Source organism: Anser cygnoides, chromosome 16 (assembly GCF_040182565.1).
Source record: "Anser cygnoides isolate HZ-2024a breed goose chromosome 16, Taihu_goose_T2T_genome, whole genome shotgun sequence".
Taxonomy (NCBI): Eukaryota; Metazoa; Chordata; class Aves; order Anseriformes; family Anatidae; genus Anser; species Anser cygnoides.
Window position 1 is genome coordinate 1,443,185 of NC_089888.1, and position 16,117 is coordinate 1,459,301.

Sequence of the window (16,117 nt, forward strand, 5' to 3'; positions counted from 1 at the left end):
CCTGTGCCCTCCCGGTGAGCTGCCCTGGCTTCACGGGGTGCAGGCAGGGCTCCGTGGGATCGCAGCACCCACAGCCGGCGAGCAAAACTTCCTCCAGAGCAAGGGGCAGGATCCTGCCCGCAACCGAGCACGGCCGAGGGCTCACGGCAGCCAACCAGGCAGCGAGTGCCGGCCCTGCCAGGTCCCTCCCCGCCGCCTGCAGCCTGTTTTTCCCACCGTGTCAGCATTTCCACCCCGAACCCTGTGTCCCTCTGTCCAGCTCCCAGCCCTATCGCCTCCAGGTCCGGCCGGGGCGGGCTGCCAGGCCAGGCACAGGATATAAAACCACCTTTCCTGCTGTGACACAGCCTGGCAGGAATTCCCCGTAGGAAACGTGCAGGGCTGCGTTAAGGACGCCCGGCGGAGTTACCCTGCTCTAGCACCCACTGGGTGCTGCTGCAGAGCCAGAGCATCCCACGGGGACTGCATTGCCTTGGAGTGGGTGAGCCACGGCACGGCGCTGGGGCACGGGAGCACTGCTCCCCCTGCTCGCAGCCACTCCGCATGGGGTGAGGGTGAATAAATCCCACAAACGCTCTCAGAGCATCGCTCCCAGCGCCGCCATCCCTCCCTCCCTCTTTCTCCCCGCGCAGAGAGCAGCACGAATCAATCAGAGTTAAACTGGTCCATAAATGTCATTTTCTGGGCTTCAAGGGCACCACCTGATCCTGGCAAAGCGCTCGAGCACCACTACAATTAAGTGGGCTGTGATGAGAAACGTGCCCCGGCCCCGCTGGGCTGCGAGGGCGCTCGCCCCCGGCACCACCGGCACCGCCACGGCCCCTCGGCGCAGGGAGCTCGGGCGAGCGGCTGCGACGTCCCAGCCGAGCCCTAAATCACGCCGTAAAAGCCTGACCAAAGCCATAGCAGCTCCTGCGAGGCCCCCGAGCTGCTTTTTGGGCACAGCTGGACTCTCGGCACCGTGTCGGGAGGAAGCCACCCCTGGCCTGCCGTCCTCCGGCCACCGCAGCTGCTCCCGGGGCCCTGACGAGGCACCTGCAGCTCATTGCCCCCGGCATAAAGGGGGTGCCTGGGGGCTCTCCTCTCCCTTTTCGCAGCGGTGTGGTGCTGGTGGTGGGTGCTGCGGCAGGAGCATGCGGTGAGCAGGCAGGTACGGTGCCCCCTCGTCCCTTATATGATGTTTGCGGGGCCGGGGTGCTCCCCTACCGCTTCTGCTGCCTTTGTCCCTTCCCCGTGGTCCAGCTCAGCTGGGTCTGTGTCCGTGCTGCTCCCTGCAAGCAGGCTGAAGGTCGCTTCTTTCCACCCCTGTGTTAGCATATTGCTCGTTAGAAGTTAACATCAGATAAACTAATTTAAGCTCTTTCTGTACTGGATGTCTTGGACTAAGTTGGCATGGTACCTAATGAAGCTGAAGCTCCATTTGTTGTGCTGGAAGCCCTAAATATCAGCGGTGTAATTGGAGCTACCTACTTTAGAAGCCATTTGTGTGTTTTTCTCTGAGCTGGAAGCCCTGGGAGGGTGCTGGATCCGAAGCTCAGGGGGTGGTGGGGGGAGGCAGGGGGTCTGCAGGACGTGCGCCCCCACCTTGTGGGCTGGAAGGGGCTCGACTTTTGGGGCTGGAGCTGGAGGACAGCGGGGCTGAGCGTGCTGCGGGGTGGCTGAGCGCCTCGCTCTGCTGCAGGAGCATGAGGCAGTGTCGTGACGTGGTCGGGTGGTCGTAGGGCTGGCGTGGGCAGGGATGTGATGGGGCAGGGGGTCCCTGCAAACCTGAGCGCCTTGCTGGGGGGAGCCGTGTGTGCGTTATCGGTGGTTGTCACCTGCCTGGGGACAGCTGTGAGCCCACACCCTGCTGCTGGATGTTTGCTCGAGGTGTTTCTAATGGTCTGCTGCCACCTCCATCGTCAGTGAAGCGAGGCTCTCTACCAGCCCGTGTTTCCCACTGGAGGGTGGGAACTAAAACCTCTCCCATCCCGGTCACCTTTGAATTCCCCTCCAGCCAGGCGAGCTGCTGCGGTGCAGACAGGGCAGAGGGGATCAGAGAGGCTGCCGATGAGGGGATGAAAGAGCCTGGGCAAAACCAGTGCTGCGAGACCTCTGTCTGGGACTGCCCCAGTGAGGCTGGGACTGCCCTGTTGGGTGCTGCTGGGCTCTGATTCACGGATCTGCCCCAAACCCTCCCCGCGAGGTGCTGCCGCCCGGTGCCTCGAAGCCCCCAGAAGAGCACCGATCCCCCAAAAGCCCTGCTGAAACCCTTCCCCAGCCCTCCACCCAGCTCCGAGATGGGATGCCGGAGCAGGGGCTTTGCCTGGAGGCACGCAGGCGCTGCGGGTGCTCGCGTGGGTGCTGGAGCAGACGGAGCCGCGCGTGACGGCGTCGTGCCTCCGAAACGCCGCGCTCCCGCTTCTCTCCCCTCGCTGCGGGGCGGGGGCTGCTCGCCCCGGGGCGGCTCCTTCCAGGCCCCCCAGCACCGAGCGGAGGGGCCGTGGGCAGGAGGAGGGGGGCAGCGCAGCCTGCCCATATGCTCCCTAATGGGGAGCACTAGCAGCTCTTCCCGGGAAGCTCGCGCTGCGCCATCTGCTCTGCCTCGGTACCTTCTTCTCGCAGAGCTTTTTTTAAGCCCTAACTTTCCTTCCCCAGCGCTCCGTGGCGGCGGCTGCCTGCGCGCGGGCTGTCTGCGCCCTGCAGTCGCCTCCCGGCAGGTTGTCTGAACCCTCGGCGCTGAGCGGGAGAACAGCCCAGCCGGGCTGAAACCCACCAGGCCTCCAGGAGCTGGGCTGCTGCTTAAAAATAACCAGGGAAGCACAAAAGGGCCGCGGTGTGTCCCGCCAGCACCTTCCCCCTCGCTGGGTGCCCGCTCGCCCAAGGGTGCCCGCTCCCAGGCGCGGGCCGGGAGGGATGCGTGGTGCCGCTGGGTTTCCACAAACCGCAGCTAACCCCGTGTCCTCTCCCCGTGCAAAGCAATTATTTATCCCCACGCCTCGCTGCCTGTGCAGCAAGCCAAAAGGCCAAACCAAATGGCTCCTCCGGGCCCTTGCTGCTCGCTCACGTGCTCGCCAGATGTGGGAAGGGGAAATAAAAGCAGCAGCTGCCCTGGGCTCCTGGGGACAGCAGTGTGGCCACGTGTTATTTCTCCTGGGCTCCCTGGGAATTGCAGTGGCCAGAGCAAAGGAGCGCAGCCCCCAGCTGCTCCAGGGGGCGGGGGGGGTGTCCCTGGGGGTGCAGCGCAGCCACCCTGGGGTCTGTCCAGGCTCCCAATCGAGTGAGTTAAATTAGGGCTGGATGCAACATGTGGGCGTAGCTGTACCCGGCAGGGCCGACGGGGAGGCTCGCAGCGACAGGGACGAGAACGCGCCTGGGCTGAGACGTGCGCAGATTGACGGTGCCAAGTCGCTTAAGCTGTCTTTGCTGTTTGTTTATGTGAAGCTCTAAATAAAGCTGACAGCCCCAGCGGCTGCCGGGGAAGGAGGCAGGAGCTGGTGCCTGTAGTGGTCCCGGCACAGCCCCGGCTCCTGCCCTCGGGTCGAGCCTGGTGTGGGAGAGCCCTTGGCTGTGATGGGTGCCGCTGGCGGTGCCGCGGTGTGGGTGGGTGCTGCTGCGGTGCTGGGGCTGGGTGCTGCTGCTCAGCTCCTGTCTGCAGAGCTCCTACCTGTCCCGCGGGGACCAAGGTGGTTTCAGGACCTGCTGCGGCTCCTGCTTGGAGCTGCCAGTGTCGTGTGTGGCCGCCCAGGGTGCTGGGGACCGAGCTGGTCCCCGGCCTTGCCGAAGCGCCCACGGGTGCTGGGAGAAGCTGCGGCAGGAGCAGGCTGTGGAGGACGTGTCCTTGTGCCTCCCCTGGGAGGGATTCTGTGTCTGGGAGAAGCAGGGAGCTGCAGGGCGGTGCGGGGACACGCATCCTGGGGACGCTCACGTCCAGGCGCCCTCTTCCTTTGCTCCCTCCCTTGTCTCCATTTTTCCCATCGCTGCCGCTCCGTCCTCAGGCTCCCATCCCCTCCCCATCAGCTGCGCTCATCCTGCTCAGCCCCTTGCCCCGCCGAGGGCACGTGGGGGGGCTGTCCCGCTGTTCCCAGGAGCCCTGAAGCGGGGATGGGTGCAGGCATCTCCAGCAGGGTCCCCATCCCGACCCCAATGCGCCGAGCTCCGCGTGGCACCTCCGGACACCCACTCGGGCACCTGCAGCGGGTCCTGTGCAGCCCCCTTGGGAGCCCCCAGACCCCTCGCGCAGCCCCCACGGGCTTGCCCCCCGATTCTGCTGGGGGCTGCGCGTTGGGGGGTGGGCTCCAGCCACCCACCCCTGGTCCTGGACGAGCACCCCCGGTGCTGCCCGTGCACCCTGGCCGGGGGGGGGGCTCCGGACAAGCCCGGGGGCTCCGGGGGGGGGGCCGGATCCTTCCGCAGCCCACCTTAAGAGGGCGGCGTGCGGCCGGGCTGCCCCCCGCAACTTCTCCGGGAGCCAGGCGGGGCCGGGCTGCTCGGAGCCCCCCCCCCCCCGCCACCGGGGCCGGCCCCAGTCCCGGTGCCAAGCAACGGAGGCGGCGCCGCGGCGGGGCAGGGGCGGAACGGGCTCGGCGCGGCTCGGAGCGGCTCGGCACGGAACGGCACGGCCCGGGGCCGCCCCGCGCCCGGGGGGGGGGAGAGGGGAGGGGGCTCGGCCAGGTCGGTGCCCGGGGCTTGGGGGGGGGGGGGGGGGGGGGTACCGGGGGGGGGGGGGCTGCGTGGGTGCGAGCCGGCCGTGCGCCTGCAGCAAGGGGGGAGGGGGGGGGGGCGCACGGCCATCCTTCCTCATTTTGGGGCTGAGAAGTGCAATTTCCTTCTCCATCTGCAATTCTGCGTTTTAAAGGGAGGGGGGAAAAAAAAAAAGGGAAGAAAAAAAAAAACCAAAAAAAAAAAAAAAACCAACAAAGCCAAGCCCCGGGGCGCTCTCTGAAGCCTTCTGGTGTCTGTTCCCCCAGGAAGAGCCCGGCCATGGAGCTCCTGCCCCGCCGCCCCGCCTGGCCGCTGACCTGCCTGGTGCTGCTCAGCCTGCGCGCGTGGCCAGGTAAGGTGCTCGGCCTGCGCCCCGCTGCCTTCCCCGGCGTCCTCCCGGGTGCTGCCGCACCGCGCCGCCTGCTCCCATCCCCTCGGTCCTCGGCCTCTCCGTCCGCGGCCCCGCCACGCGCTCCCCGCGCCGGCTTTGACCTTTCCGTTGGGTGACCTAGAGCGCGCCGATGGCTCCTCCGCGAGCAGGCGTGCGGGGGGAGACGGTGCTTGGTTCCCCTTCCCGGGCAGATGCGGGGAGCAGGCAGGGCCGGGAAGGGGCACGTCGTTCCCACCCGTTTGCCAGCACCCGCTGCCAGCCGTGGGAGAGGCAAATCTCGGCGAGCAAATCTCGGCGAGCAGCCGGCGCTGCTGCTCCCAGGCCGCCCCGAGCGGCAGAGGAGGTGATGGGGAGGCTCCGCTGGGGGCTGCCGGCTCGCCCTACGAGGAGCTCGTTTCCCCTGCTGCCCCCCGTGCTCCCCCCCCCCCCGTGACAGCGTGCGCTCTGCCCGAGTGTTGAGCACCGGGGCGGCAGGTTTGCACCATGCCGGGCACCCCACACCTCCCAGCCCTCCTGCCTGGGCCACCTCCGGGTGCCTTCGGGCTCCTGCCGCCTGCCGGGGGTGCCTCTGCCCTCCCCAGGGCTCGCGGCTCCGCCGGTCCCTGGGAGAAGCTCGGGGTTGCAGCATGGGAAGGGCCAGCGGAGCAGAGCTTGCACCGCTCCCTCGCTGTTTCCCTTCCCTCACACGGGTGGGAAGTTTCTCGTCCTGCCAGAAGGAAGCCCTGTGGTGGATGCTGCTTTCAAGGATGTTTCATTTCTAGAATATTTAACTTCGGTGCCGTTCATCTCGAGCGACACTGCTGAGGAATCGCTCTCCTGGCCTGGGGTTTTCTGCACCTCTGGGGAGGAACAGGGAGTTTTATGCGAACCTCGTGGGGCGAAAGCAGCGCGCCGTGTTCAGGAGCATCTCCCCAGTGGGCGTTTTGCCTGCTCCGTCCAAATTTTGCACCCCTCAGCTGGAGCCCCCTGTGAATTGCCCACCCCCAGCTCGGCTGAAACGCCTCGGTGCTGTGCGGGGGGAGCTCCCCAGGGCCCGTCGGAGACGTTTGCTGTCGGAGCTTCGCTTCGGCAGAGAGTTGAGTGCAAACTTGAACGGAAAGCAAATGCTTTTGACACAGCACTGCTTGTTTTCTCAATTGCCTGATCGCAACTGAGGAGTGTTGGCCCTAAGCTGGAAACTCCTGGTTGCTGAAAGCCGGCGAGGCTTTTGGCTGTGAGCTCCGCTCCAGTGAACCGCTGCGATTTCCTGCCACAAATGAATGGCTCAAGCAAAGCTGTCGAGCTTAATCAAATGTTAACCCGGAGGGAGAACCCCTTTTTCCAAGGCAGTGGTAGGAAAAAAACCTGCCCTGGCCTCCCGACGGGGCAAAAAGTGCTGGGTTGCCAGCTGGTGAGAGCGGTGGTTTGTGTGAATGGTTTGGGGTGCAGGCATGCAAATCTCTTTCCACGTGGGTTCGGTGGAGACGCTGCAGGGAACTGTCCTGCCCCCGTGGTCAAACCGAGCCTGAACTCGAGGAGCTGGCACCGGCTCCTGCTGCTGCAGGAAGCCATCGCCGAGCAAAGGGGAAAAGGGATGGTGCTGCAGGATGCCTTTCTGTAGGGCAGAGGGGAGCAAAATGCTGGAAAGCCCAACTGCAAAGCCCCCTTGCGAAACCTCAGCTGCGCGCAACCCTTCTGTGCAGGCTGTGCTCAACGAAGGGCTTCGGCGGCGCTTCCTGGAGGCTCCTCCAAGGAGAGGAAATCTGTTCGGTCGCGGGGCTCTGGCTTGAAATCTGAATTTCTGTTAACGCTGTAGGAGGGAGGCTCACAAATGACGGCTGTGCGTGATCCGAGGCTTCCTCTGATGTCATTATGTAAAATATAGCCCTACTACAGCCCTCCCCGAGCCCGTCTGGGATCTGCGCGGTGCTGGGTGACTATCTCGGTCTCTTTTCTTGTCTTCCCCCAAACTGCAGCTTCCAGGCTCTTTTTATAGCCGGCACCTGTTATTTTCCCCGGCAGCCTCCCTGCTGCAGGTGAAATTCCAGGAGGATTATTTTGGGGGTGCCTCTGCCCATCAGTGCGCGGCGCCCGGATGCCGGCGGCCAGCTGCACGGTGCCTCTCGGCGCGTGGCCCTCCCCTCGCCATCCCAAAACTCCTTACCCGGCGCCTTCTGAAGAAAATCTATTTTTACCAGGACTCATTCGAGCGCTCTCGCTTGAATTAAACCCTGGCCTCTTACAATCTGTTCGGTATCAAATACTTCAAAAGGTGGAGTTAGAGGAAAATGTGTCACCGAGATGGAAAACTTTTACCGCAGCGGGAGAGCGAGGGATTGTTGTCCTCTCGACTGAAATCAAATAAAGGACGAGGGCTCCAGGAGCCCAGGCAGCACGGTGCCTGTGCTTCTGCCCCTCTCCTTGGGCCTGCAAAAACCCTTTGGTAATTCAGGAGTTTAGGACGGAGCAGGTGACAAGGGCAGAGCACCTGAACTCCCCTCGACCTTGGTGGCAAGAGGGGAGGGCTGCGCTCCCTCTCCAGGAGGTTTGGGATCCGGCTTGTCTGTCTTCTAAGAAAAGGGCTTTATCGGGTGGCGCTGCGGGATGTGGCGGGTAGGAAGCAGGCTGTGCTGAGCTGCTGCTCGTTGTGGAGCAAAACGTGGTGGGAAGAAGTAAGGGCACGGGGTGGCACGTGCTGCGAGCGGGTACCTGCTGGGAGAGGGCTGAGCTCGGCTCCGGAACGAGGAAGGAGAGATCTGAAAATCTGAAATCTCGTCCGTGGTGCGAGGGGAAGCTGCCCTCAGGGGGAGGGAGAGAAGGAGCCTCGGTGGAAACTTTGCATTTTCAAACTTGCATGTTCTGGGGTTTTCAATCAACTTCCCCTTTGTGATTTCCCATCACAGGGGGGTGGGGGCATGGCTTTGCGGGGTGCTGCCGATGTTGGGAGCTGTTGGTGCCTGGCCAGGGGCTGTGGGGCGGGGGGCAGGGGATGTGGGGAAGCCTGCATGGCGCCTCGAGGGGCTGCCGGGGGCTCCCAGCGTCTCGTTAGGGCGGCGTGGTGTTAACACGACGTATCATGGCTGAAGCTCATGTATAATAAATCTCCTGCGAATCCCGAATGTGGCGATCCGAGCAGCGCCAGCCGAGCGGAGCTGCGTGAAAATCTCTAAATTAGCATAGTGCCTTACAACAGAACTCATGGGGGAAAAATAGCCGAAAAGCCTCATCTCAGTCCTACCGGAGGGGCTATTTGGAGCCGTGAAACGTTTTATGTAACGACCAAGACCGAAAGCTGCCAGCACCCGAGGCAGCGCAGAGCTCCGTGCTCCCTGGCTGCTCTCGGGTGCCAGGGCCAGCAGCAGCCCCTCGCCTCGCTGCCCAGCGAGGAGGCAGAACCGAGCAATGCGCTCTGCAGCTGAGCCATGCCTGTGCCCTGACCCCGCTCTGAAACCCCTCTCAGACCCCAAAGCGGGCGTTCTTCCCCCGCCGCCTTCCTCCCCTCCGGGCACGGCGCGTGCCTCGCCGAGAGCTCGACAGATGGAGAGAGGGAGGATGCAGAGGGAGCGCGTGGCTCCGCGCGGGCTGTGCTGGTCCCCTAGAGCTGGGCAGCTCCTGCAGCGCACGGGGCCCTCCGGGCGCCGATGGGGATGAGGATGGGGAAGCCCTGCCCCACTGCTCAGCTGCTTTTAGGCAGGATTGCAGCGGGGAGCAGTGAGCGAAGCGTTTGTCACGCGGCACGGAGGGGCCCCAGCTCCGGTCCCCGCTTCCCACAGCCGCCCACGGGTGCCCGGCCCTCGCTGCGTTGCAGCGCCCCGTGCTGATGAGCCATGGGGCAACGTGGGCGTCGTTGGCCAGATCGGGCAGGGAGCAGATAGCAGCACGCGTTCTGGAGCGAGGCGGCTGCCCTGGGTCTGCAAAGGGGCCGGGGGTTTGTGCTGGGGGTGGCGGTCCCTGTCCCTGTCTGTGCTCCGTCCCCGCTCCACGTGAGGCAGGTGACGCTTTCCAACTTCTGTGCATTGCTCAGCTGCTCTTGGGAGAAGCTCAGGAGAAGCTCCACCAGGACAGGCAGCTGTGCCGTGTATTGGCCCTCCCTGGGGGCAGGATCTCTGCTCCGGTGCTGCTCCCCCCCCCAGCCACGCATCACCCCAAAATCTCAGGCTCTGCTTGCAGAAGCCCAGACCGTTGTGCCCAGGCAGGAAATGGAGGCTCAGCCTGAACGGCGCGCTCAGGTGTGACGCAAACCTGTTTTCCACCTTTCCACGTTTGTCTTTTGGCACAAGCTTGTTTTGGCATCGCGTGCTGCTACCACGCTAGCCTTGCTGTGGCTCCAAAGGGAAACGCTGAGGCCTGAAGCTTTTGGCTGCGAGCATCAGCCCGTGTAGGGCCGCAGCAAGCTGCTGCCCTGGCCAGAAAGCCTCAAAGCTGAGATCTCCGTGCCTGTAGAGCCCGCGGTCTTGGCACCTCCGGCCAGACAGAGCGATGGTGCAGAGAGTGAGAACATCCGTGGCTGCATCAGCGGGGCCGGAGGTCAGGAGGGATCGGCAGCTGCCGAAACCCCGTCCCCTCGCGGCGTGGGAGCGGCTGTGGCCTGGAGGGGTCAGAGCAGCTCTTTCCTCAGTGGTTCTTCTCCAGGGCTTTTGTCTCTTCCTGTGGCTTGGCATGGAGCTGCCCCCGAGTGGGAGCGGGGTGCGTGGGGCTGTGGGGTGCGTGGGCAGCCTCGTTGGGAGCCCCTGCCCAGGGATTTTCTGGTTCGAGAGAGTTTGGGTTGCGGCTGCGCCCCAACGGAGCTGACGAGCAGGCTGGGCTGGTTGCACCACAGCTCGTACAAAGTCCTTTCCGGAGGCCCGTGGCCTTCATCCCTGTGCTCCCAGTGCTGGCAGCTGCAGCAGGAGCTACCTGCCCAAGCCCGGCAGCCTTCGCGCAGCCGTGGCACCGCTCCTGCGCGCCGCTCACCAGCCCCGGGGTTACGGCGTGGTCAGCAGCATCCCGGCCGTCACTTATCGGCAGGGGAATTCAGGCAGTGCTCCCACCTCTGCGCTGCTTAAAAACCTTCCTTCAGGCACTCGTTCAGCTGCAGTAACTATAGCAGTACGGCAAGCGTTGCCGAAATTAATATGTGGAGGAGCTCCGGGGGCTCTGCCTGCGGTGCTGCGGCTCCTTCGCCCCGCGGGGAGCAGGGGCATGGCCGGCTCCTGCGGGGCTGAGCCGTGCCTGCTGCGGTTACTGCCTGGCAGCGGGGAGAGCAGAGCTTCTGCCCTTCCTCTGGAGACCTGGGGGATTTTGCCCTGCCGAGGGTGCGTGCGGGAAGGGGCACGCGGCCGGGCACGGCGGCACTGTGCGGGGTCCGCTGCGTCAGGGCGCCGCGGTGCGGAGCCGCTTCGAAGGCGACGGGTTTCCTCTGCCGGTGACGAGGAGGAACAGCGTCTGCCCCAGGGGCACGGGCTTCAGCTAATAGCTGGGCTCTGCTGGGGCGAGTCGGGGCTGGAATTCAGTGCACACGGAGGAGGTGTTCAGTGCAGAATGTGGTGGTAGATCCCCATCGGCGAGGGGAGATGGCTGCTCGGCGTTTGGCATTGCGTGCCCTTGTCTCCTCTTGGCTGATGGCAGCGAGGCGCGCCAGGAGGGGGAGGCAGCGGGGCTCAGCTCGGCGTTTGGGCTCTGCAGAGCGCGATGTGCGTTCGTGCAGCTGGGCTCTGGTCGGCTCCTCAGCTGAGATCTGCACGGTGCCTGCTCCGGGCCCGCTGCCCCGCAGCCTTGGGGTGCTGATGCAGAGCTGCCCGTGAGTCCTGTGCCGTGGGGACAGGCACAGAGCCTGGGCAGCACTGGGCTGCCAGCTGCTGACGGGGGACAGGGACTGGGCTGGGAGCCACGGGGCCATTTCTGCAGTTCGGAGGGACCTAACGGAGTTTGGTTTGTCCCCAGGTGCGGATGCCCAGGCGGGTCAGGGCTTTGAGCTGCGACAGCCCGAGAAGGAGATGTCGGTGATCGCAGGGGAGACGCTGACCCTGACCTGCACCGTGACTGAAGGGGGTCCCATTGGCCCCGTGAGGTGGCTGAAGGGCTGGGGCAGTGGCAATGAGACCATTTATGACCAAAAAGAACACTCCTCACACCGTGGGATGAGGGCAGTGAATGGCTCCAACACAGACTTCACCATCCTCATCAGGGACGTTCGCCCCGAGGATGCCGGCACCTATTACTGTGTGAAGTTTCGCAAAACGCACACCGGTGATGAGTTGTATCGGCATGGCGAGGGCACGGTGGTGTCGGTGCGGGGTGAGTGGGGCTCTGGTGCGGCTCCCAGCAGGAGCCAGCCCTGCCGGGTCAGCCCCGTCCCGTCCCGTGGGCTCTGCTCTGGGGCGAGCGGGGCTGGGGCAGGGGCTCAGGAGCCGGCCCAAGGAGAGGGTCCGGGGTCAGGGGGGCAGAGCCTGGCTGATGGACCCGCGCTTCTCCCACAGCCAGACCCTCCAACCCGACTGTGTCCGGGCCCAGCCACCGAGCGGAGCCGGGGAAGACGGCGTCCTTCACCTGCAAGACCGGGGGGTTCTTCCCCAGTGACATCCGTGTGAAGTGGTTCAAGGACAGGGCCCCAATTCAGGCTCAGCCGATCCGCATCACCCCTGGGCCATCGAACTTCACCTACAACATGTCCAGCACCGTGACGGTGACGCTGCAGAAGGACGACATCCGCTCAGAGCTCACCTGCGAGGTGCAGCACGCCACGCTGACGGCCCCGCTGAACAGGAGTTACCATCTGAGCCAGATCCTGCGAGGTGAGGGCTCGGTGGGGACCGGTGCTCACGGCCCCGGGGCTGGGACAGGGCCCCCGCGGGCACGGGGCTGGGGGACGCCGGCTCCAGCCGCTGCTTCTCTTCCCAGTTCCCCCCAGCGTGCTCGTGGCTCAGTTTCCGGACCCCGTGGGGCTGAACAAGACGGTGAACTTCACCTGCGACGTGCAGGGGTTCTACCCGGGAAGCGTGACCGTGACCTGGCTGGAGAACGGGACGGAGATGAACACGGGGAGCCCCCCCCGGCCGACGGAGACCCCCGAGGGCTTCTTCGAGCTGAGGAGCACGGTGGCAGTGCAAGCCGTGCAGGAGAAGAACGGCTCCGTGTTCAGCTGCCGGGTGGTGCACGAGGGCCGGGACCCCATCAGCGGCAGGGCCACGCTGCGTGTCGCTGCCTTAGACCAGAAGGAATCCAACTCCCCCAACACAAACGGTGCGTGAGAGCCAGTGCGATGTGGCCCCTGAGGGGAAGGGTGTGGGATGTCACCCCCCTGGGAGAGCTCGAGGTCCCACCAGAATACACTCCAAGGACGTGAGGTCTTGGTGTCCCTGGGGGGATGCTGCTGGGAACCCAAATGTTGTCCTTACTGCTTAGAGCGTCTCTGCACTGACCCCAGCTGCAAGGCTGCAGGGGCTGGTGTTGCTACCATTGCCCTTGGGCCCATGGTGATATTTTTGACCTGTGGTTCACGTTTTAGGCAGTTCGCTCTTCATCTACGTTGCGGTGGGAGTGGTCTGCACTGTGCTGGCACTGCTGGTGGTTGCAATTCTCTTCCTCATCCGGGCAAAGCAGAGCAAGGGTAAGGAAACCAAGTGCGTGGCAGGGAAGCAGCTGCCTCCAGCCCCTTCTTCTCGAGCATCAGAGCTTTGATGCTGAAATTCACAGCTGCAGGGCTGCAGCTCCTGCAGAAAGGGGAGGACAGAGCAGAACTCTCAGGGTGTTTGCAGGCCGCAGGGAAACCTCTGCGTGGTGCAGAATCAAATGTGCTCATTACTCCTTGTGCCCAAAACACCTGATGCCACCCCGCATCTCCTGCTCTCCACCAGGAAAAGTCCTGCACCAGATGAAGTCAAACTTCTGAGAAATGCGGCTGCTTGTCTCTAGGAAAATGTGCATCTGTTCTTGATTTTTTTTTTTGTGCATGTGGGCTAGCATTCTTTGGGAAGTGGGGGTTACTTTGTTTCCTGAACTATTTCTTTCCTAACCTATTTCTCTTCTGGCAGGTAAAAGCTCGCCATCTGCTAGGTAAGTGCAGATCTCCCCTCACTGAGTCACCTGCAGGCGCGCTGAGCTGGATGCCTCCAGCCGCAGACGGGATGCGCTGGGTTCAGGACAGCCCCCAGTGGTGCTTCCCTGGCACCTCTGCAGGTGCTGGGGGCACACCGTGTGCTGGGGCAAGGGTTGGGGGGACAGACAGGTGCCCACAAAAGCTCAGAGTGAAAGGGAAGGTCGCCGCTGCCACTGGCCGCTCTGGGTGCTGTTCTGCCACCGCTGCTCACGTGGTGATCTGGTACCCAAATGCTTGGCTCTTGGTGAGGCTGAACAAGCTGATGGGGGCCAGGTCGGCAGCCTGCAGAGGTGTAGCTGGCATGAAGGTGACCAGCATGTGAGCAAATGCTCGCCGGTGAGAACGCATCCTGACGGGCGCTGCTGCGAGGACCTTGTTTTGCATCTGCTCCATCACTAGAGAAGAGGCAACGGGGTGCTCGGTCGGTCTGACCTGTCTCCTTTTCCCCTTTCAGGTTACATGAGCCAGAGAAGAGCAGCGGAACAACCACCCAGGTGTGTCCTGTACCTGTGGGACCCGGGGAAGGGCCAACAGCCAGGAGCCAGCAGATGTGGGAGTGTAGGGTGGTGGTGGTGGCTCCTGCGTGAAGCACCTCAGTGTCTCCCATGTGAAGCACCTCAGTGTCTCCACACTGTGGCCAAAGAGGGGGAGGGAGGAGAAGCTGCCCTGGAGATGGATACTCACTTCCCAGCATCTCTTCTGCCTTTGCCTCCTCTCGTCCTCCTCCCAGGAAGGTTTGGGTTATGATGACTGGAACCAGCTGTGCGGTAGCAGAGGCTCTTTGTGGAGGAGTTCTGCGTTTGGTGACGCGGTTGGGTGCGATGTCGTGATCAGCAGCAATCTGTCCGTCCCACCCAGCCTGTGCTGGCTCCCATGTGGGCAGCGTGCAGCTGGTGACACTGGACGGGTTGGGGGCTGCTGCGTGCAGCCCGGATCAGGATGGAGGAGATGGGGATGGCAGCAGCAGGGGACCCCCCGGGAGACACCTCTGCAAGGCCCGGTGGTGGCTCTCGGCTCCTGCTGGCTCTGAGCCGTGTCAGTGGCCACTAGTTTGAAGACACGGTGTGAAGTGTAAATGCTGCAAGATCGTCCCACCCGGCTGCTGGCGTAGCTCCTGCTGCATGAGCAGAGGCCGAGCTGTCCTGGGGCAAGCAGCAGTGGGACTGACTCGTTGGCGTGTGGGGTGGGCACGGGGGGTCCTTGCTTGTGCCCAGAAGAAAACCTTTTGGTATCTCACGCAGGAGTCCGACCCCAACAACCTGACCTACGCTGACCTGAACTTCACCAAAGAGAAGAAGAACATCCAGCGGATCATCGAGGTGAGCCAGCAGTCGGAGTACGCCTGCATCCAGAGCAGCCAGGCACCCGCCAGCAACGACAACCTCACCTATGCAGACCTGGACATGGTGCACCTCAGCAAGGCGCCCCGGCGGCCCGCCCCGTGCCCCGAGGAGACCACCTCCGAGTACGCCAGCGTCCAGATCCAGCAGCAGTGAGCGGGGCTGCACCGGCTGGGGCTCGCGGGGTCCAGGTCCTCCCTGGGGGGCTTCCTCGGCAGCACCGATTGCTACGGTACCTGCGGTTTGGGATGGAAGTGCAGCCTTTGGTCCTGTGGCTGCTCCTGGGGGCTGACTTCTGTCCGCAGAGACTTGATTTTTGGGGCAGCGTGGGGACTCCTTGCCTGTGGGACTCCCCCTTGGCCGAGAGGGCCCCTGAGCTGTGGCGCGTTGGATTTGCTTGCAAAACCCGAGGATGCATTGCTGGAGAGCGCTGCAGCTCGTCAGGAAACCCTGGCCGGGCTGGGGGGGACCAGGACAGTGCCTCTGAGCCAAGTGCTGTGGGGATGCTGCTGCCACAGCTTCCCGCAGCTGGGGCCCCCACGCTGCCTTTGGGGGCTCTCCTGCCTGGAAAAACTCTGGCTTTAAAGGAAGGACGTGAGCCTCTCTCTTCCCAAGTGTCTCTTCTGCGGGCTCTCACACCACGGCCACCGAGGCTGGGGAGGTGTGCGAGGTGTGTGAGGCGAGCCATGGCTGTGCTGGCTTTCCCATATTGTGCTGTCCAGGGCACAGCCGCTGGGGCAGTGCAGTTCCCCGGCACCGAGCATCTTCCTCCTCCTCCTCCTCTTCCTCGGCACAGCCTTGCCGTGCTCCAGGACCCGAGCCGTGCTCCCCCGGGCCTGTACAAAGCGTGCAGCTCCCTCCGCAGCCGCGCAGCCCCGGCCGGGCTTCGGGGCCGCAGCAAGGCCCCGCTCCCCCGGGCACAGTTCCCCCAGGCGATGTTTAACATGTTTTGACTGTTTGACATGTAACTCTTAATTTTTAGAGCTTAAAACCCAATGTTTCTTGTGTTGTACGTGGGTGTACTGCTGTGTATGTAGCACTAGAATAAGATGTGCAAAATTAAGAACGAGGCCTACGTAAAAAAAACAAAACACCCTAAACCCTGTAGAGCTTGAGCGTCTCACCTGCCCCCTTCCACCCCCAAGCTTGGCTGGGGGGCCAGCCAGCTCCCTGCAGCCAGGGATGGGGGGACACATGTCTTTGTGTCCCCCCACCCCAGGACACATGGGGCCACCCCCCCACGTTGGCCCCCACGGTACCCCCGTGGCCTCCCAGCACGGGGCCCATGTGGGGCCTTGGGGAGCCTCGGCGCTGCTTCGGGATCTGTGTGACTGCTTGTACTGACCACGACTTGTTTTTCTTTTTGCTTGCGAGATATTTTTATAATAAAAGTGAAAAGTCCTGCGCCGCTCCTGCGTAGCAGCAGGCCTCTGTGCTTGGGGGGGGGGGTCACCATGTCCCATGCTGGGGGGGGTACATGGTGGGCTGGGGGCCAGCGGGCCTGCCATGGGGGGAGAGGCCTCATCCAGCCCCATGAGGGGAAGAGGAGAGGAGCCTGGAGGTGAGGCTGAGCCCTGGGCACCGTGAGGAGGGGTCAGCCCTGCATGTGGCCCCCCGATATCTTTAGGTGCTCTGCAGCCCCAGGAG

The 16,117-nt window shown here is 63.8% G+C and overlaps 1 protein-coding gene across 2 annotated transcripts; it reads left to right on the forward strand.

The window, feature by feature from the left end:
• Positions 1-1,086: 1,086 nt before the first annotated feature.
• Positions 1,087-15,878, forward strand: LOC106040831 (tyrosine-protein phosphatase non-receptor type substrate 1-like). Of its 2 annotated transcripts, none has more exons than XM_048074660.2 (9): positions 1,087-1,150; positions 4,950-5,035; positions 10,976-11,329; positions 11,512-11,826; positions 11,933-12,274; positions 12,540-12,641; positions 13,066-13,087; positions 13,585-13,624; positions 14,372-15,878. In XM_048074660.2, exons 2-9 carry the CDS (start codon positions 4,963-4,965, stop codon positions 14,624-14,626), a joined length of 1,503 nt encoding a protein of 500 aa, XP_047930617.2. In that variant the 5' UTR covers positions 1,087-1,150; positions 4,950-4,962; the 3' UTR covers positions 14,627-15,878. The 2 variants fall into 2 exon arrangements, with proteins under 2 accessions (XP_047930617.2, XP_066834616.1); XM_066978515.1 differs by lacking the exon at positions 1,087-1,150 and adding an exon at positions 4,514-4,653.
• The last annotated feature ends 239 nt before the right edge of the window (positions 15,879-16,117 follow it).